The 19,081-nt window shown below is 56.4% G+C and overlaps 9 protein-coding genes across 9 annotated transcripts; 5 read left to right on the plus strand and 4 right to left on the minus strand.

Moving 5' to 3' along the window:
- Nucleotides 1-1,125: 1,125 nt before the first annotated feature.
- F5Z01DRAFT_637975 (uncharacterized protein) lies at nt 1,126-2,301 on the plus strand (the record flags this gene model as incomplete). The annotated part of the gene is made up of 2 exons (XM_046262325.1): nt 1,126-2,010; nt 2,065-2,301. The coding sequence occupies 2 exons, from the start codon at nt 1,126-1,128 to the stop codon at nt 2,299-2,301; spliced, it is 1,122 nt and encodes a 373-aa protein (XP_046116734.1).
- Nucleotides 2,302-2,884: 583 nt separating this feature from the next.
- On the minus strand, nt 2,885-4,434 carry F5Z01DRAFT_659522 (ketopantoate reductase PanE/ApbA C terminal-domain-containing protein). The gene has a single exon (XM_046263777.1). The coding sequence runs from the start codon at nt 4,338-4,340 to the stop codon at nt 2,961-2,963; it is 1,380 nt and encodes a 459-aa protein (XP_046116735.1). The 5' UTR covers nt 4,341-4,434; the 3' UTR covers nt 2,885-2,960.
- Nucleotides 4,435-4,593: 159 nt separating this feature from the next.
- On the plus strand, nt 4,594-8,660 carry F5Z01DRAFT_187073 (SNF2 family N-terminal domain-containing protein). The gene has a single exon (XM_046257980.1). The coding sequence runs from the start codon at nt 4,825-4,827 to the stop codon at nt 8,269-8,271; it is 3,447 nt and encodes a 1,148-aa protein (XP_046116736.1). The 5' UTR covers nt 4,594-4,824; the 3' UTR covers nt 8,272-8,660.
- Nucleotides 8,496-9,443, minus strand: F5Z01DRAFT_186755 (ribosomal protein S11-domain-containing protein). The gene is made up of 3 exons (XM_046257978.1): nt 9,169-9,443; nt 8,926-9,086; nt 8,496-8,872 (listed from the first exon to the last, which is right to left on the minus strand). Exons 1-3 carry the CDS (start codon nt 9,306-9,308, stop codon nt 8,721-8,723), a joined length of 453 nt encoding a protein of 150 aa, XP_046116737.1. The 5' UTR covers nt 9,309-9,443; the 3' UTR covers nt 8,496-8,720.
- A 164-nt stretch (nt 9,444-9,607) lies between these two features.
- Nucleotides 9,608-11,330, plus strand: F5Z01DRAFT_659528 (60S ribosomal protein L7). The gene is made up of 3 exons (XM_046263778.1): nt 9,608-9,722; nt 10,278-10,389; nt 10,577-11,330. Exons 1-3 carry the CDS (start codon nt 9,712-9,714, stop codon nt 11,201-11,203), a joined length of 750 nt encoding a protein of 249 aa, XP_046116738.1. The 5' UTR covers nt 9,608-9,711; the 3' UTR covers nt 11,204-11,330.
- A 124-nt stretch (nt 11,331-11,454) lies between these two features.
- F5Z01DRAFT_675619 (putative iron-sulfur cluster assembly accessory protein Isa2) lies at nt 11,455-12,202 on the minus strand (the record flags this gene model as incomplete). Its single annotated transcript, XM_046265165.1, has 2 exons — nt 11,455-11,817; nt 11,870-12,202. 2 exons carry the CDS (start codon nt 12,200-12,202, stop codon nt 11,455-11,457), a joined length of 696 nt encoding a protein of 231 aa, XP_046116739.1.
- Nucleotides 12,203-12,681: 479 nt separating this feature from the next.
- F5Z01DRAFT_675620 (eukaryotic translation initiation factor 3) lies at nt 12,682-15,379 on the plus strand (the record flags this gene model as incomplete). The annotated part of the gene is made up of 2 exons (XM_046265166.1): nt 12,682-13,075; nt 13,134-15,379. 2 exons carry the CDS (start codon nt 12,682-12,684, stop codon nt 15,377-15,379), a joined length of 2,640 nt encoding a protein of 879 aa, XP_046116740.1.
- A 303-nt stretch (nt 15,380-15,682) lies between these two features.
- On the minus strand, nt 15,683-17,136 carry F5Z01DRAFT_675621 (Ferroporti-1; the record flags this gene model as incomplete). Its single annotated transcript, XM_046265167.1, has 3 exons — nt 15,683-15,961; nt 16,022-16,695; nt 16,746-17,136. 3 exons carry the CDS (start codon nt 17,134-17,136, stop codon nt 15,683-15,685), a joined length of 1,344 nt encoding a protein of 447 aa, XP_046116741.1.
- Nucleotides 17,137-17,831: 695 nt separating this feature from the next.
- Nucleotides 17,832-19,015, plus strand: F5Z01DRAFT_682389 (NADP-dependent oxidoreductase domain-containing protein; the record flags this gene model as incomplete). The annotated part of the gene is made up of 3 exons (XM_046265760.1): nt 17,832-17,993; nt 18,049-18,226; nt 18,282-19,015. The coding sequence occupies 3 exons, from the start codon at nt 17,832-17,834 to the stop codon at nt 19,013-19,015; spliced, it is 1,074 nt and encodes a 357-aa protein (XP_046116742.1).
- Nucleotides 19,016-19,081: the final 66 nt, after the last annotated feature.

The raw sequence follows: 19,081 nt of genomic DNA on the forward strand, positions 1-19,081 counted from the left end.
CACCCACCCTTCAATCGAAATTCGCTTTTTTTTATTGTTCACATTTTTTTTATTTTCCCCCCCTTTCGTTGTCCTAAATACATTCCACTGCTCAAACTATTTTTGCCCCCCCCCCCCCCCCCCCCCCCGGTTGCATCATGCCATGGGGAGCTTCAGGGGTCCTAGTCGGGCGGCGATTTACTGTACACTACGTATGTAGGTACCTTGTTGCTAAAACCGGCATCACAAACCCGGCGGGAAGGCAGACCACCGAGATATGTTCCCAATGCTGACCTTGGCGCCATCTTGGTCATCCATGGGCCTGTCTGTCGGCGTGCATGGTGTCAAGGGGATCCTCTCAGCCATCGTGGGGATATCTGCGAGCTGATATCGCCCTTTACACATATACCATCCTGGTGCCCTCTCTTCCTTCTTTCTCCTGAAGCAAGCAGCAAAAGGTATCTCTCCAATATGCGACGTTGAACCTGCCGTTCACTCACTCTTGAACGCTTACACCACTGCCCACCGTCACTCGTTTAACCATTTCACCACTGTCGACATTTCCGTCACTTGAGAACGCAGGATTGGATCATAGGGCCGCATCTGAAACGGCATACTACAAGCCCAGCCCAGGCAAGCAGCCCATCCATCGACACGTCTCCGGCTTCTCTACGGATAGCATCATCTCAAACACCACTTTCGCTCTCCTGACAAGTTTCCTTTTCGGCAGCAACCAGTTCCCGGGTTCAGAAGTTCAGACAGCACGGCCTTGACGTTTCAGGCACATGAGTGCTAGTATTCCGAGGGAGCTTCCCCGAACGCGTTCGTGCTCACTCTCGCGAAGCGCTCGCGTGGGCTGCTCCGGCGAGCCTATATCGGCGCAGCTATATAGACAGGGCGGACGACGTTGGGCGGCATCGAACCCCGACCCGGCGCACCACACAACTCAAGGTGCTCGCCCTTCCCCCCCAAAATTACCCTTTTGCGTTGCCCGAGAGGGCACCGAATCGTTTGATCATTCCATCCCACGCTGTAGCGACCACCTCGGGCGCCGCGCTCGGGCAGGTCCCATGTGTCGACGCGAGGGTGGCGGGCGACTACACCAGCATCGGACACCATGTGGACTACCACGACCACGGGGACCACATGGCGACGTCAAGCCAGCACCATCCGGGCTACGTCTCGCCCAGCCATCAGCAGCACCATCAGCAGCAGCAGCAACACCATCAACAGCAGCAGCAGCAGCACCACCACCAACAGCAGTACACGCAACCGCAACAGTACAGGCACCCAGTACAGCACCAAGGAGAACATGGCGTCTTGCAGCACGACGGAGCCCACGGCAGTCCCCATGGCCTCCCCCAAGTGCAAGCAGGAGGAGCCGTTTCGGCGGCAGCGCATAGCCATCACCAGCATCACCACCATCAGCATCCGCCACACCTGATGATGGACGCGACCCGCATGGGTCATGCTCGAATCGAACCGAGTCACTACGAGACCTCTGGCGGGATGATTAGCCCCATGTATCAGCACATGCCTCCTTCCACGCAACCGCAGGCCCATCAGGTCCCCAACAGCCTCAAGAGACCACGATCCGACAGTCTCGATGTCCCCCTCCACGGCTTGCACCAGATGGGTCATGTCAACCTCGCTGGCCTACACCAGGCGCATCTGGGGCAGACATACGCACAGGCCGCTGGCACGGCAAGCCTGTCTCTCTCGCATCCCACGCACCACCACCACCGTCTGCCCGATTCCGAGCCCTCGGCCAAGATGATGCGCCGCGAGGACATTGGTGGCGCGCCCAGTGTCGTTGGGCAGGAGGGGATGCCGGAGCCGGCGCCCCGACCCAAGGGACCCAAGCTCAAGTTCACGGCCGAAGACGATCAACTGCTCATAGAGCTCAAGGAGCAGAAAAACCTGACGTGGAAGCAAATCGCCGACTTCTTCCCTGGCCGCTCTTCGGGGACTCTGCAGGTGCGCTACTGCACCAAGCTCAAGGCCAAGACCAAGCAGTGGAATCCGGACATGGTATGGTATCTCTTTGTCCTGCTTGGGTTGTTTTGGTGATACTAACAAGCGCAGGATGAAAAGCTCCGCGCGGCGTTGAACGACTACGAACAGGAGAAGTGGCGCATCGTCTCCACGAAGCTGGGACCTGGGTTCACGCCGGCGGCCTGCCGTGAAAGAGCCGAGGAACTACATGTCCTGGGGGAGCACGGCGAGACAAAGTACGAAGAGCTCGCCTCCTCGCCCGAGGAGGTCGAGACCTCACTCGTGGAGCCGACCGAGACACTGTACGCCCACGTGCCCCTGGGCTGAAGAGTGATATGATACCACACACAAGCTTGAGACATCGACCAGACCGTTGCGCACGAGGCGTCGCACCACCATACGCCCGTATTTCCTAATTCCGTCCATGAATCACGACGAATCACGACGACATGGATCATGCGAATGATCTACGCTACACTGCTTTATATTAAATACAGACACTACACATACAGGCTCACGCTCACGTGGACACGAAGGGGGGGCGGGCGCTTTTCGGTGCGTTCAACGCCAGACTGGGCTGGTTGGCACAACAATCTTTCTTTTAACATTTTCTTTTCGGACGTTGTCGTGGGGGGTTTTGTTGTTTTAATATTGATCTGCAGCGGCGGAGGTAATGGTTTCTGTTTGGCAACATGTAATGGTATTTGGCGTGATTGATAATAGAGTTTGGGCAACGGAGCGTGCGCGGTTGTAATCAATACCAGGTGAAGGAATCTGGAGAGTAATGGAGGACTTGCTTATTAGTATCGGAAAAGTACAGGACGTATGGGGAGGTGCTTAGGGAACAATGTGTAATAGAGGCGAAGTTCGAGCACAGTACAAGATTCAGTTAATCAAAGAATTCATCAGCTTGGCTGCCTGGCACATTTCGAATAGATGAACTTTGTGGATCACCGTACATGTCAAGTCATTTATCGTTGGAACTGTCATCTTGACAGGACCCTGTCAGCGAGCGCAAGTGCGTCCAGTACTTGGCCATCCTCCACCAAGTCGATCAGGCGCTGATTTGCCAACGTGTCAAGACCGCCGCCAAGGAAGCTGGCCATGTCGACAATCCAGCCATTGAAATCACGAATCTCGGTGCTCTTGCCGGCTTGGACGTCCTGCAGCATGGAGCTCGAGTTCTCGCCGACGCGATAGCCAACGCTCCAGAGCATGGATTTCAAGTTCTCGAACCGGAATCGCTCTGAGAGTATTTCCCTCGCAGCATCCACGTCGCCAGCCTCCGACGCCAGAAGTGGTGTCGTACTGTCGTGCTGCAGCAGAGATTGATAGACGGCACACGTCTCGTGGAGCAACCTGTCCATGACGCGTGACAGGATGCCTTGCTCGTCGTCAAAGAGCACGCCATTCTTCTGTCGAAGGATGGCCGTCAGAGGATTGATGATGGAGTTGACCACCAGCTTCTCCAACTGCAACACCCACAAGTCTTGCCTGTCGACCCTCCTCGAGAGCAAACCCGGGGCAGAGGTGATCGTGTCCAGCAGGTACTCTGCCTCGGCCGCCCTGGCCCCCGGGAGGACGAGACCTGCCTTCGCGTCAGCCAGCGAGGCGTGTCTCGACCTGAAATCGCCCAGCGAGATGACGCCGTGCGTAGTGATGCAGTGGGCAAAGTTCGGCGTGTGCTCCTCGCCGTAGCGGTGGGATGTGTACATGGCGCCGTGGGGTGGCCACAGCTTGGACATGCCATTCTGCGCAAAGGCGACGGTGCTCTGCGCGTCGAGATAGCCACGGAGCTTATCAGCTTCGGGTAGGGCGACTGACGCTTTTGTGGCGATGATGAGATTTCTCACCGGGGAGATCTCCCTTGAGTACCCGTGCTCAGGCGGCGATGTCGTCCAGTACTCTACGTCCAGACCAGCGGTGGTTCTCTCGACGAGCCCGTCAGGGCGGGTGATCTCGATCCCGGGATTGCTTGTCCACGTTTTCAGGAGATCTGGTCGATGGAGGACCAAGGTAACTGGCGGTAGCTCTGCGTGTTTCCTGAGATGAGACGCGTAGAGGCGTCCCATGTTCCCGACGCCAAGAATGTGTATTCTCCTTGGATCTGAGCTGTGGGAGGCTGGAAGAGGCCTGGGCGACCATGAGTAGACTTTGGGAGGTGAACTGGTATCTTTGAGAATGCGAGAGAGCCATGGTGGCTGCGGAGATGACGGATGGGGTCTTGCGGCCACATACTGTGATCTTGACGCGCTGGAGTATGTGTGGCTTCTGGAGTAAGGTCGTGAGACGACAACCACAGAGCTCCTTATTTTCAGCATTCCAAGGCGAAGTCTACTCGAGGCGAGGGCGACAGAGGAAGCCATTGGTGGCCTCTGTGTAAGCAGTCCTCAACTCCTTCAGAAAGTCAGACGCCCATGTTCAATGTTTGTTCAGTTGTCGTTGAAGTGCCGCCTTCATCTGCAGGTGGTGAAGATGCACAAGTTATGCACATGACCCGCAGCCAATCACTGAAGGCCTTCTGCCGGCCGCCAGGCACCAGGCTTATGCACAGACTTGTGCAGCGAGCGTTACCTCTTTTGGCTTCTCCCTGCAAATCGCCCGATGCGTCATCAATCATCACTGTCAGCCTTTTTCACTTACACTTACAAATTCACGGTCGACTTCCACCATCGTTCATCGCTTCCACACCCGACAAAGGGCGGTCGCGACTTGATCGACACTAGGGGAAGCCATGCGGTAGAACAGCAGATTGGTATTCATATTCTGCTGCGCCGCTTCTTGGCTCGAGCCTCAACGCCCAGTCTCCAGTGTTGCACTCGCATAGAAGAACGCTCCTCGGAAGTCGCCATGGCCTCCGACAACGAGAAGACAGATTCTGGCGAGGGCCAGGGCGATATCACCTCCAGAATCGCCAAGCTGGCTCGGGAAGAGTCCAAACCCGAAGATGCAGCACCCACGCCTCAGGTAGCTGGCATGAACGAAGACGACGCTTTGCGGGACCTGGCTGGCACCGTCAGAGACCAAGATGACTTGGAGCGCGATATCACCGCGCAAGCCAACGCAGTTTTGGCGGAGCAGGAGGACAAGAAGGATCAGAATCGCATCGACAAGCTCAAAGCAACTCGCCAGCGGGTGCAAAATAAACTAGACAAAGAGAAAATAGAGCTCAGGAAATGGGTCAACAACCCCTACAAGACTCGGCAAATACAACCAGTCATCGACGACCTGGAGACTGAGATCCGGCAACTGGACAGTGACATTGCCGACTTTGAATCGCGCATGAAGAAGCGCAACGAAGAAGTCGCCGTCGAAGAGCAAGGCGGGAAATCACAGAGACACCCAGGAGAGAGCAAGCGCGACTTCTTGGTGCGGACTGGAAAGATCACACCTTTCGCGAGTGTTGGCGGGCCACGCCCCGTTGCAATGGAAGGCGATTTGGCCGGCGCTATTTTGGATGCTGAAGACGACGCTGCGACTAAAGATCTAGATGAGGGAGATGACGAAGGACCAGTATCACACGTACAACTACGTCGACCAGGCTTTGCAGAGGAGGCTGCCCGGGAGAAGAGAAAGCCGGACGACACGACGACGGTTGCCCAGAATGAATTTGGCATGCGCCCGAGAAAAAAGCAAAGAAAAGAGACAGATTCGAGCCCGAACGCGGAATTCGTGCCAAGTGATGCTGAATCGTCCGATGCTGATGCCGATGTGGGCATATGGCAGCAAGGCAACGAGGATGACCTGGTTCGAGAGCAGAAGCGCAAGACAAAAGCCACGGCAAAAGCCCGAGATGCAAACGTCGTGGACCTCAGCAGGCTGGATGACGGAAACGAATCAATCTACAAGAAGCGACTCAAGGATTGGGTCACCAGACGCAGCCAGGCGCGACGATCGAGACGTCAGGGGACAGAGCAGGACGGCTACGAGAGCGATCCTGGAGTGAAGGAGTGGTTCAAGCCAGCCCCCGATAAGCCTGATCACATGATCGACGATGGCATCAAACTGCCCGGCGACATCTACTCTACACTGTTTGGCTACCAACGTACTGGCGTGCAGTGGCTCGTCGAGCTCTACAAGCAGCAGGTCGGTGGCATCATTGGCGACGAGATGGGCCTCGGCAAGACCGTACAGCTGATAGCACTGATCGCGGCGCTGCACTACAGCAAGAAACTGAAAAGGCCCGTCCTCATTGCAGCGCCCGCGACCCTGCTACGACAGTGGGTTACCGAGTTCCATCGTTGGTGGCCGCCTCTCAGAGTCTCCATCCTGCATTCCTCCGGCAGTGGGATGATGAATCCCGAGCGTGAGGATGAGTTTGACCTGGACACCATGAAGAAGGGCTCTAGAATGGGTGCCAGTGCGAAAGCTGTCCGAAGAATCGTCAACAGCGTCGTTGAAAAGGGTCACGTTCTTGTCACAACGTATACCGGCTTGCAGACGTATGCGGACGAGTTGCAGAGCGTCGAGTGGGAGTATGCGGTTCTCGACGAAGGTCACAAGATTCGCAATCCAAACGCTGAGATTACTATCACCTGCAAGCAGCTCTACACCCGGAATCGCATCATCCTTTCCGGCACCCCTGTGCAGAACAACCTGACGGAACTCTGGTCACTGTTCGACTTCATCTCACCGATGCGTCTCGGGAACTTGATGGAATTTCGAGAGCAGTTTGAAATTCCCATCAAGCAAGGCGGCTACGCGAATGCGTCCAATTTCCAAGTCGTTCAAGCTGAGCAGCGGGCCGAGATCCTCAAAGACTCCATCAGCAAATACTTACTGCAGCGACTGAAGATTGATGTCGCCGCCGATCTACCGCCAAAGACCGAACAAGTGCTGTTCTGCAAGCTCGCAGATGGACAGCGAAAGGCGTACGAGGAATTCCTCAAATCGGACGAGGTTTCGGCCATTCTCGATAAACGCCGGCAATCATTGTACGGTATCGACATTCTGCGCAAGATTTGCAACCACCCAGACCTTCTAGACAAGAGCAAGAGCGGCAAGCAGGGCTATGACTACGGCAGTCCCCGGATGTCTGCCAAACTGCAACTCACCAAAGACCTTTTGACCAAGGTCATGATCCCCAATGGGCACAAAACGCTCCTCTTCTCCCAGGGCAAACAGATGCTTGACATTATTGAAAAGTGCATTCGCGAATGTGGCATAAGTTATGTGCGCATGGATGGCGATACACCCATCGACCAGCGCCAGGACATGATTGACAAGTTCAACGAAACCCCAGAGATACACGTCTTCCTCATGACTACACGCACAGGTGGCCTAGGAACGAACCTGACGGGCGCCGACCGCATCATCATTTTTGACCCCGACTGGAACCCCTCCACAGACCTCCAAGCTCGCGAGCGCGCCTGGCGTCTTGGTCAGACGAAACCCGTCAAGATCTACCGCCTCATGACCGAGGGCACCATCGAGGAGAAGATCTATCACCGCCAGATCTTCAAGCAGTTCATGACCAACAAAGTTTTGAAAGACCCCAAACAGCGCAGCTCGTATGACTTGTCTGACCTGTACGATCTTTTCAGCTTTACACCCGGCGATGCAGCTCCGGGTCAACGGGGTGTTCATTTCCAGGGCGCCGAGATTGACCTCCAGAGTTCCACAGAGCAGTCAAACAAGGGGGCCGACGCTGGTGAGGGCAAGACCGCAGCGGACCAGGACCATGAAAAGGAGGCTCTCGACAAAATGAATGGAGTCGCCACCGTGGAAGAGTTCAAGGAGACCAAATCTGTCCATGACGAGAAGCGGATGCTTGAAGGCATCTTCGCGCGAACTGTGGGCAGCGCATACGATCATGAAACCATTGTCAGTGGCAAGGGCGTTGCTCCCGATATCAAAGATCTTCGCCAAGCTGCGAAAGACGAGAGCCGGGCAGCGGCAGCTCACCTGCAGCGCGCGAGTCGCGAGGCGGACAGGGTTCCCATCGGCCAGCTCACCTGGACGGGTGAAGTTGGGCAACGGCCAGCGAACAGGAGGAGAGGAGGGCCTAGTTCAGCGGGTGTGCTGAGCAATATCGCTGAGCGCCAGGGCCTGGGCTCCAACGGCAACGGTGCGAGCCAGAATCTGAAGGCTAAAGACTTCATCCCCTTGATCAAGGAGTTCATCAATCGCCAGGGCGGCAAGGCCGTGACGAAGATGCTGGTGGATCATTTTGGCCAATACTGCAAGACAGAGAAGCAGAATGCCGAGTTCAGGAAGGCTCTCGAGACCTGCGCAGAGATCTCACAGCGTGGAAGCTACGGGAGGTCCTTGTGGTCATTGAAGCCAGGCTTCAAATAGGAAGGCCACGGTCATTTCCTTTTACATATGCATTCTAGAGCGCGGCGTTAGACTTGGTGTACATTGCAGGATTATCAGGTTCAGCACTAAAAGCATCGTCACACGAATACATTGCTTAGATTCCACATGGCGCAGTATTGGGAAGCGTGCGTGTGCAAACAAAGACGTGAACTCGAGTATCATTATCATCACGGGGCACCCAAGAGCCAGGCAGGGGAGGAAATGTCGTTTCATGGGCCTTCAACGGGCGAATTCATAACTGTCTACAGCCCACCAGCATCGTGATGACGCGGCGAGGTAGAATGGAGACCAGGCGATAAAGCCGTTCTCCGCGTTTTTTCTCAACGCCACAAGAGAAACCAGATAGCGATAAGTCCACCCTGACCAGCACACAAGAGTGCTGCTGCCGTTCCTCCAACCATTTTCTTTTCCAACCGGCAGCCGATCGCTTACAAACGACGACCACGGCGACCACCCTTTCTGCGGGTAGAGTCGGAGGGGGTAGGGGTGACGTCCTCAATGCGGCCAATCTTCATGCCGGCACGGGCGAGGGCACGGAGAGCGGACTGGGCACCGGGGCCGGGGGTCTTGGTGCTGTTACCTGTCGTACTTGTTAGCCATTGGTCGTTGGCCGAGTCCCAGGGAGACACATACCTCCGGTGGCGCGGATCTTGATGTGCAGAGCGTTGATGCCGAGCTCCTTGCAGCGGGCGGCGACGTCCTGGGCAGCCAACATGGCAGCGTAGGGGGAGGACTCGTCACGGTCGGCCTTGACCTTCATGCCACCAGTGACACGGGTGATGGTCTCGCGTCCACTGTGATCAACCTGGTTAGCTTCCGAGCTTCTCTCTTTCTCTCGAAACCTCGTCTGGGTCGGGGAGATGGGGTGTGACGAACGTGAGATCGGTGACGTGAACGAAGGTGTCGTTGAACGAGGCGAAGATACGGGCAACGCCAAAGACGAGCTCGCCATCGCGGGCAGAGGGGCCCAGGGAGATGTTCTCCTGGGGAGCACGGGCGACCTTCTTGGGAGGCATGTTGATGAGCTGGGCGTCTGGTTTCTCGTGGGACGTTGGGCTTGCGAGGGAAAGGGAAATTCGAAGACCGGAGATTTCGTGATGCCTGCCAAATTGGTCCCGGTGGGAAGGTGGGCTGCGAGCCCGCGGGCGGTGGGGCGCGGCAGAATATTTCCCAGCAACGAATTTGGCCTGGGAATTTTGTGGTGGGGGATGAGTGAAGCCCTACCCTAAGGTGCTGGGAAATTTGAGTGGCCGCCACGGGATTGGTGGAACAGGCCCCACCACTTGCGAAAAAAGTCCTCCACCACCGCTTTTCCTCACGGACCTTTAGCTGCTGAATCTTTCCCCCTTCCCTTCTCCAAGCGACCGACAACTCCTTGCACTAACCCGACAACCTTTCGCCCAGCCGAACGTCGCCAACATGTCTTCTACGTATGTTACCGCTCGTTGAACGGAGCCATTGTTGTGTCGACGGTCATGGATTGAGCATTGCCGGTTACGAAACCCGTCCTCGCAGATTATCGTGGTCCTCTTCGCTGGGCGGAACAGAGTCATTGAACCTTGATAAGGTCTTGACCGCCAGCTCGATACCTTTCTCGGATACCTCCCTCTATCTGTGCCTGCTTGGAACACAGCTTGACGGTAGAGAGATGGCATTCTGAGGTGTTGGAGATGAAGAGCAATCTTCTTTCTAAAATGCATCGTCGGCGATTGCGTGTCCATGGTTGAGAACACCATGGACTGCCGTCATCAGCCTTCCATTTTTCCTGAATTCGCATTCGGGGTGTTGTCGATTAAGAGAAAACGTCTGGTCCGCGCATGGAAACTTGTGCCTTCCAGCCCGTGAACTCTCATCGATCAAATCCATCTCGAGTTAGCCAACGCCAGAATGTCCTAGCTGCAATTCTCGCAACCGGCGCTCTACTCCATACGACCCTCTTCAAACAAGAGGCCGTATGCTGGACTATAGACTAATCTCTGCCACAGTACCGTCCCCACCAACGACCAGATCTTGGTCCCTGAGACCCTTCTCAAGAAGCGCAAGTCTCAGGAGAAGGCCCGCGCTGAGCGCACCGCCGCCCAGGAGAAGAAGAAGGCCGTACGTACTCCCCTCCACACTCTTGCCTCCCCAACTGCAACATGATGCACAACACATTTCTTCAACTAGACTACACGTCAATGCTGTTGAAAGTTAACCTTCTTTCGGGTCTGACACAACACCTCGCACACATTTACATTGCCATCTGCATCAGCGTGTGACGAACGCAAGCTAACAGCTTCATCAGGGCTCCAAGGACAAGCGCCAGGTCATCTTCAAGCGTGCTGAGAAGTACGTTCAGGAGTACCGCGATGCGGAGCGTGAGAAGATCCGCCTCTCCCGCGCTGCCCGCACCGACGACTCTGCCTACGTCCCTGCTGAGGCCCGCCTGATCTTCGTCGTCCGCATCAAGGGTATCAACAAGATTGCCCCCAAGCCCCGCAAGATCCTCCAGCTCCTGCGTCTCCTCCAGATCAACAACGGTGTCTTCATCAAGGTCACCAAGGCCACCACGGAGATGCTCAAGGTTGTCGAGCCCTGGATCGCCTACGGCTACCCCAACCTCAAGTCCGTCAAGGAGCTCGTCTACAAGCGCGGTTACGGAAAGGTCAACAAGCAGCGCGTCGCCCTGACCGACAACGCCATCATCGAGGAGAACCTCGGCCAGTACGGCATTGTCTGCATGGAGGATCTCATCCACGAGATCTACACTGTCGGCCCCAACTTCAAGCAGGCCTCTAACTTCCTCTGGCCCTTCAAGCTGAGCAACCCCAACGGTGGCTTCCGTCCCCGCAAGTTCAAGCACTTCATCGAGGGTGGTGACCTTGGCAACCGCGAGGAGGCCATCAACCGTCTCATCCGCCAGATGAACTAAGCTTTTGCTTCTTCTTCTATCCACATGATGACACGGATTGGTCTTTACAAAAATTGGGCTCGGCATGGTTGCTCGGCGTTAACAGGGACAATACCTAGGTTGGAATTGATTCCATGATGAATGACACTGAGCTACCATCTACGTGACTAGTCCCTTGTTCTTCAATGTGATTCATTGATATTTGCGTAATATGCAAGTGCACTCGCCCGTGTAGGTTGATGATTGATGCCGATGAAAAATGTACAGTCTATTTATGCCTTAATGTCGAAGCTCGTGCCGCAGCCGCAGCTGGACGTTGCAAGAGGGTTATCCACGATTTTGAACTGCGACCCGATCAACTCTTGCGTAAAGTCCACCTTGCTGCCCTTCAGCAAATCCAACGATGGCTCGTCCAGGATGATTCTTGGTGCTTCCGGCACCGGTGCAGTGCCATCCTCGGCAAACTGGAAGATCGTGTCGTCCTCCCGTACCACCTCGGCTCGTTTCGGGTCTTCTGGCGGTGGGATCGTCACCAAGCTCATGAGATATTGGAAGCCGTGGCAGCCGCCTGACTCGACTTGGATGCGTAGGGCAAGGTTCGGGTTGGCGTCTTTTGTCATGATCGTTGTCAGACGCTATTGTACTCTGTAAGCCTACTGTACTGCGAACAAGGTGAACGTAACCAACCTTTGCTGCCCGTGGTGTGATCTCGAGTATCATGTCGTTGCCATCTTCATCCTTCAACGGATTCCGCACACAAACTGTGGCCTTCCTAGCATGGGACGCAGAGAAGTGCCTAACGTCCATAGGCGTCATGAAAGTGCATCCTCGTAGTGTTGGGGCTCCCTGGGCGGTTGTCCCTCGTGGCGACATTCTCTTGGAAGCGCATCGTGGGATGAGGAATTCGAGAGGGGCAGACTCAGGCGTCGGTCGGGTTGCTGCTGAAGAGTACTCGCGACTAGCAATCCTCAGGAAGGACTTTGCTGTAGAAGAGGCATGTGCGCAGCGTATTGACGCCATGGCTGTTGCTTGCTTGTTGGTTTGGCTGTTGAACCGAGTCAGAATGTTGTTGCTGAGAAATGGGCTATTATGGCTGCGTGCGATTTGTCCCGTTGAATTCCCGGACGGCCGTTCGATTTTTGGAACGCCGCTCGGAGCCGCCTCAATCATCATGACATAAGCAGCACCCGGCGCTGATACAGGGTAGGCAGAAGCCCGGAGAAACGTGCGCCCGTTGGCAGAGAGTCGCCGGCGCCTGGCGCAGGTACGTACTTTCTGCCACAAGAAGCCCCAGGAGGTGGCCCCCACTTGCCCACCAAAAATCAGCATTTTTCACGAGATTGTTGCTGTGAGTCAACCCCGCCGCACCGAACAAGGCAAACCACGGTCGAGCACCCCTCCGAGTTATCGCTTCGGCCCAAATATTGACCTGACGAGCGTGGAACGTCAAGTACCATCGAACGCGCCTGCCGAAACGTCCGTCACACAAGCCGCCCAAGATGTCTAGGTTCTTTCGCGGTGGAGAGGAGAGCTCCAGCGAGAGTGACTCTGGCGATGAGGTGTCCATCAACGGCTCCGAAGAGTCTTCCGACGACGAGCAGCAGGTGAAGAAGCCGCAGAACAAGTTCCTGGCTGGGAACGACGACTCAGATGACGACTCGGACGAGAGCGAGGAGGAATCCGAGGAGGAATCCGACTCCTCTGACGATGATGCTGGAAAGGGAGGCGCCGACTATTTCTTGAAGGACGCCAGCTCCGAGAGTGAAGACAGCGACGACGACAAACGCTCAGCCGTCAAAAGCGCCAAGGACAAGCGTGCAGAGGAGCTGGATGCCTCGATCAAGCAGATTGAGAACGGCCAGAAGAATGGAGACTGGACTTTGATTTCCGCAGGTACGACTTGGCCGGTATCACGAGGGTTGGACCAGGCGACTAACAGCCTTTTGTGTAGAATTCGACAAGCTCAGCCGACAAGTAGAGCGTTTGCAAGGCCCCCGGGGCAAGGCACCCAAGACATGGATCCGCACCATTGCTGAGCTCGAGGATTTCATGAACGAGGCTCTCGCGAAAGCCAAGGTCACGCCCAAGAAGATGAACGCCACGCAGGCGCGCGCCCTCAACGCCATGAAGCAGAAGATCAAGAAGACCAACAAGGGCTACCAGAAGGACATTGACGCATACCGGGCGGACAAGGATGACTTTATGGAGTCGTCCGAGGAGGAGGCGCCCGCGCCGGCCCCCATCAAGGTCAAGATCCCCAAGGCATCCGACCCCATCGCCCAGCCCACCGAGGAGGACATGGAAGGTTTCACAGAGGTCACCCAGGGTGGCCGTACTGTCAAGTACAGCCCCGAGAGTATCCTCAAGCACCTGCGTGCGATCCTGGACACGCGTGGCAAGAAGAACACAGACCGATCCGAGCAGATTGGAGTGCTGGAGAAGCTGCACGCCACAGCCAACACGCCATACCAGCAAATCCGCGTTCTCTTGACCTTGATATCCTCGCGCTTCGATCTTGCCTCTGGCTCGTCAGGCGCCATGCCCGTGGAGCACTGGAAATCTGCTGAGAAGGAACTTTCGACTCTGTTCACCATCCTCGAGCAGAACAAGGAGTACGTGGTCGTCGAGAATGCCGAGGAGTGGGAAGACGACGAGAAGGTTCCCGTCCTGCAGCCTGGTGAGAAGCACATCAAGGTTGCCGGCAGCCTCGTGTCCTTTGTGGAGCGTCTGGACGATGAGCTGGGCCGCTCGCTGCAGAGCATCGACCCTCACACCTCGGAGTACATTGAGCGCCTGCAGGACGAGGGCTCCCTATACAACATCATCTTCCGAGGACTCCTCTACACCGAAGCCCTGCGCAAGGAAGACGATCTGGATGTGTCTCAGGACACTGTGAACCGCATTGTGATGCGCCGTCTCGAGCACGTGTACTTCAAGCCTGCCCAGGTCATCAAGGTCTTTGAGGACAACTGCTGGAAGGCTGTCGGCAGTGATGTCGACTCCGACATCACCGGCCGTGCCGCGTCCGCCGACGCCACCAACCTGGTGGGCACGCTCTGCAACTACCTGTTCGTCCACAGCGATGGCATTATCCGTGCCCGCGCTATGCTGTGCCAGGTCTACTTCCTCGCCCTCCACAACGAGTACTACAAGTCTCGCGACATGATGCTCATGTCCCATCTCCAGGAGAACATCCCCAACTTCGACGTGCAGTCGCAAATCCTCTACAACCGCACACTCGTCCAGGTTGGACTCTGTGCCTTCCGCAAGGGCCTCGTGTACGATGCCCAGAACACTCTGCAGGAGATCTGCGGCAGTGGCCGGCAAAAGGAGCTGCTGGCGCAGGGTGTGATGATGCAACGCTTCAACCAGGTCTCGCCTGAGCAAGAGAGGTTGGAGAAGTCGCGCCAGCTCCCCTTCCACATGCACATCAACCTGGAGCTCCTCGAGTGTGTGTACCTCACCTGCAGCATGCTGCTCGAGATCCCCCTCCTCGCCCAGACCGGCTCGTCGCCCGACGTCAAGAAGCGTGTTATCAGCAAGACCTACCGCCGCATGTTGGAGTACCACGAGCGCCAGATCTTCACCGGCCCCCCCGAGAACACGCGCGACCACGTGATGCAGGCGTCCAAGGCGCTTGCCGCTGGCGAGTGGAAGAAGTCGACCACTTTCATCCACAACATCAAGATCTGGGACCTGATGGCGAACACGGAGGACATCAAGAGCATGCTGTCCAAGCAGATCCAGGAGGAGGGTCTCCGGACGTACCTGTTCACCTACGCCCCCTTTTACGACACGCTGTCGGTCGAGACACTGGGCGCCATGTTCGAGCTGGAGCCCACCAAGGTGTCTGCCATTATCAGCAAGATGATCAGCCACGAGGAGCTTTCGGCCTCGCTGGACCAGGTCACCTCCAACGTCATCTTCCGCAAGGGCGTCGAGCTCAGCCGCCTGCAGTCGCTGGCGCTCACCCTCTCCGACAAGGCCAGCTCGCTCATCGAGACCAACGAGCGCACACTGGAGCAACGCACACAAGGCTCGTCGAATGCCTTTGACAGGCCTGGGCGAGGCCGAGGCGGCGGTCGCGGCGGTGCCCGGGGACGCGGAGGCGGTGGCCGTGGCGGCGGTAACACACAGCGCCAAGCTGGTGGGACACAGTTCACGGGCGGAGCATTGGGTGCTGCTGTCCGGGGTTAGAAAGGAAAGGGGGGACGGACTTGTTTGTTTGGAGCCCGAGGCCGGGCGGCGGCGTCGCATGCACCCATTTTCTCGTCATTTTCCACCGCTTTCCTTTGTATGTTTCCGATGATGATGATGCATGGTCAGGAAATGCTTGTTTGTTCATTCATGAGGCTACCAAAAAGGGACGAGGTCAGCGCAAGAGGGCGCCTCGCTGGGTCAGTCCTCATACTCGGGATTATGAGGCAAAGTATTATCAAATAACATATTCCAAGTTCACCAGGTTTCCTGTGATGTCGCGGTGACTGTCTGCCAGATTCATCAAGCCGCTCTATGCCCAAGCTCCACGCTCTCAGGCCGGGAAGACCCCTTCTCGCCCATGATACACGACAAGTGCAGCAGATGGCCCCTTCTCTTGCGGACGAACCACGTATACAGACCACCAGAAACATACACTGCGGCTATGCTGGGGAGTATGGGCCACTGAAATTGGTCCGGGCGAGAGAATGCAATGGTCAATGCATACGATGTCATCTCGGCCAGATTCTGGAAGGCCGCCTCGACTGTTGAAAAGGTGCCTCGGTGAGACTCCTCTACTTCCTGGGCGTTGTCAGTGTGCAATCTCAAGAGAAGCCGTGGGAAATTATATTCTGGACACACCTCTTGTACAATCAGCTGCGCACTGAGATCAAACCCCCAGAGACCGACCCGGCTGAGGGCCACAAAGAGCGTCAACCCGGTGGCTGCGATTAGGTGCGGCTTGCCAGTGCTGAAAAAGTCGGCGTAGTACCAGGCGACGCCCGCCGTCAACGTGATCATCTGCCAGGACAGACTCCATATCCCACATCGCACGGCGCCAATCTTCTTGCTCAGGCGCGGCGCGATCCACGTAGCAGACAGCTCGAGAACGGTGCTCACAGTCCGGGCCACGCCGACATAGGTCGTTGTGTAGCCAACAGCCAGCAGCCATGTGATCATCTGGCCCGAGAACGAGAGCACGGTGAGATAGAGCAGCGCGAGACTGAAGGAGGGTATGAAGGCCGGATGGCGGAAATAGAAGGGCAGAGAGGAGATGGGCAGCACGCGGTACGTCAGGCGCTTCCACAGCGAACGTGGCTCCTCATTGCTCTCCAGTGGGATGTTGCGCTGTGCAAGTGCCGGGAAGAAGCGGAAGACCTGCTCGATGCAGATGTACTCAATGGGCACGGAGACGGCACTCATGGCGAGAGTGGTGTAGATGGCAATGACGGTTGATGCAATGGCCACGTTTGAGATGACCAAAGGGCCGACAAGCTTGCAGATGAGATCGATGCGCCTCATCCGAGCATTGAGCACTGCACTACTGTCAGTTCAATGTAAGATTGTGACGGAGGTCATCACTCACATCGTCGGGCGTACGTGTTGTCCTCGGTCATGACGACGACCCAGTCTCTCTCGACAGCCACCGTGTTCATCACCGCCATGAGCTTCTCGACACAGGAAAGAATGACGGACACTCCAAACAGGCCCGTCTTTGCCTTTTCACTGAGATCCCTCGTCTCCATCGCCCAGAGCACGAGGCAGCTGGCGATGACGGAGGCACGCTGCCCAATGATGGAGGCCCTCACGACATGGAGTCGGTTGCCTTTGTCGACCCACGATCCCACCGTCTGCGCAAACAGGACGGCGGCGAACCCTCTCACCAAAGCATACACTGACATGGGCAGGAGGGTGCCTGGGAAGATGTCGGCCAGGAAGAGGACCGCACCGAATTCAAAGAGGCGCGAGTTCCACATGGACAGGAAGTGCGACGTGTACAGCCTCAATGCCAATGGCCATGGTACGGGCTGCGATGCCGGCGCAAGAAGATCGGATGATGGATCATGATCGGCAGGTCCTGAGGCTGCTGTGTGGTGATCATTCGATGGTGGTGGTGATGAGGATCTAGATTTTTCTTGCGTCAACCACACAGGCCAATGGACCACTTGCTGATTTGTCGTTCACGTTGCTCACCTCGACAGGCCAACCTCACCGCGCTGAGACTGTTGCGCCATCTCTTTGTCGATTGGATGGCTCAATGCGACGAGCTTGGAGTTTGACGACTGGACGATGATTGAGGGCCCTGATTATCTCCGTTTTGTGGTCGGCCTTATGGCGCCACATACATCCGACGGCTATTCACACTCCCGAACGATGCGATGCGATTAAGGCGTTTGATTCTGCACCAATCAGACACCATCGGGCAGCTTTATCCAGCACATGTCCCCTCCAAGGTACAATTGTCTTGGAATAGACGGACCAGAGGCTCCAGAACAATGAAGAATGACATGCGGGTGTCTTCATACCCCGCGGAGCCCCTCATCCACGTTACCCTACAACGTGGGGATACAAGTATAAGTGCTGCCAGCACGTCATCCACGACGGTCCTGTTCACATAGCTATCGAGTACGCTCTACACTTAGTTTATCGTTTGGTCTTGCTCATAGTGACAATGTCCAAGAACATCCCCCAAGGCCTGCAGCAGGCACTCGACAACACCAAGGTCGAATACCGTCAGCTCGGCAAATCTGGCCTGCGCATCTCCAACCCCATCTTTGGATGTATGAGCTTTGGCGACCGTCGAACGCTCGAATGGGTCATTGAAGAGGATGAGGTGAGCAGTGCCGTTTCTTACATCTGTCCCGAAAGTACTTGGCTAACAGAAATAGGCACTGCCTCTTCTCAAGGCTGCCTACGACCGTGGCCTGAACACATGGGACACGGCCAATGTGTACTCCAACGGTGTCTCTGAAGAGATCGTCGGCAAGGCCATCAAGAAGTACAACATTCCTCGCGAGAAGGTGGTTGTCATGACCAAGTGTCACTGGGGTGTTGGCGAGGAGCCCGGTACGCCCGCCCTCTCTCAGCTATCGCCCCCGAAACAAGACTGATCAAGGAGCAGAAACCCGTCACTTTGCCCTCCGGGGTGCCTTTGAGGCCTGCAAGGAGTATCAGAACAACTTTGGTCTCTCGCGCGCCGCCATCTTCAACCAGGTCGAGGCCTCGCTCCGCCGCCTGGACACGCCGTACATTGATCTCTTGCAGATCCACCGCTTCGACAAGTCGACGTCCCCCGAGGAGACCATGAAGGCGCTCCACGACCTCGTCCAGTCCGGCAAGGTGCGCTACATTGGCGCCTCGAGCATGTGGGCCACTCAGTTTGCGCGCCTGCAGTTTGTCGCCGAGAAGAACGGCTGGACACAGTTCATCAGCATGCAGAACCACTACAATCTCCTGTACCGCGAGGAGGAGCGCGAGATGAACCGCTTCTGCAACGACACGGGCGTCGGCCTGATCCCCTGGGCCCCGCTGTGCCGAGGCCATCTCGCCCGCAAGCCAGAGGACTTTCGCAGCACCCAGCGCAGCGCCAAGGAGGAGACGGGCAAGGCGGGCCAGTCTGCGCTCGATCAGAAGATCATTGCGCGTGTCGTGGAGATTGCCGAGAAGAGGAACTGGCCGATGGCGCACGTCGCGCTGGCGTGGATCAACAGTCGCGTGTCGGCGCCCATTATTGGGTTCAATAGTGTGGACAGGATAGAGCAGGCCATCACCGCCAAGGGCAAGACTCTGACGCCCGAGGAGGAAGAGTACTTGGAGGAGCTGTACGAGCCAAAGAAGATAGATGGGCACATGTAGAGGGTGGGTATAGGGTACGCAATTCATGTCATTGATACATTTCCTACGGATATTTTACGCGTCGTT

This window comes from Emericellopsis atlantica, assembly GCF_019669845.1.
Source record: "Emericellopsis atlantica unplaced genomic scaffold F5Z01scaffold_19, whole genome shotgun sequence".
Taxonomy (NCBI): domain Eukaryota; kingdom Fungi; phylum Ascomycota; class Sordariomycetes; order Hypocreales; family Bionectriaceae; genus Emericellopsis; species Emericellopsis atlantica.

What these genes read in the sequence shown, in the direction of transcription:
- F5Z01DRAFT_659522 (XM_046263777.1), bottom strand. Translation starts at nt 4,340, where the DNA reads ATGGCTTCCTCTGTCGCCCTCGCCTCGAGTAGACTTCGCCTTGGAATG.
- F5Z01DRAFT_187073 (XM_046257980.1), top strand. Translation starts at nt 4,825, where the DNA reads ATGGCCTCCGACAACGAGAAGACAGATTCTGGCGAGGGCCAGGGCGAT.
- F5Z01DRAFT_186755 (XM_046257978.1), bottom strand. Translation starts at nt 9,308, where the DNA reads ATGCCTCCCAAGAAGGTCGCCCGTGCTCCCCAGGAGAACATCTCCCTG. An exon ending in GTTCACGTCACCGATCTCAC is followed by an intron (nt 9,087 to 9,168) that starts GTTCGTCACACC and finishes GGTTGATCACAG; the next exon opens with TGGACGCGAGACCATCACCC. An exon ending in CAAGATCCGCGCCACCGGAG is followed by an intron (nt 8,873 to 8,925) that starts GTATGTGTCTCC and finishes CAAGTACGACAG; the next exon opens with GTAACAGCACCAAGACCCCC.
- F5Z01DRAFT_659528 (XM_046263778.1), top strand. An exon ending in CCCAGGAGAAGAAGAAGGCC is followed by an intron (nt 10,390 to 10,576) that starts GTACGTACTCCC and finishes CAGCTTCATCAG; the next exon opens with GGCTCCAAGGACAAGCGCCA.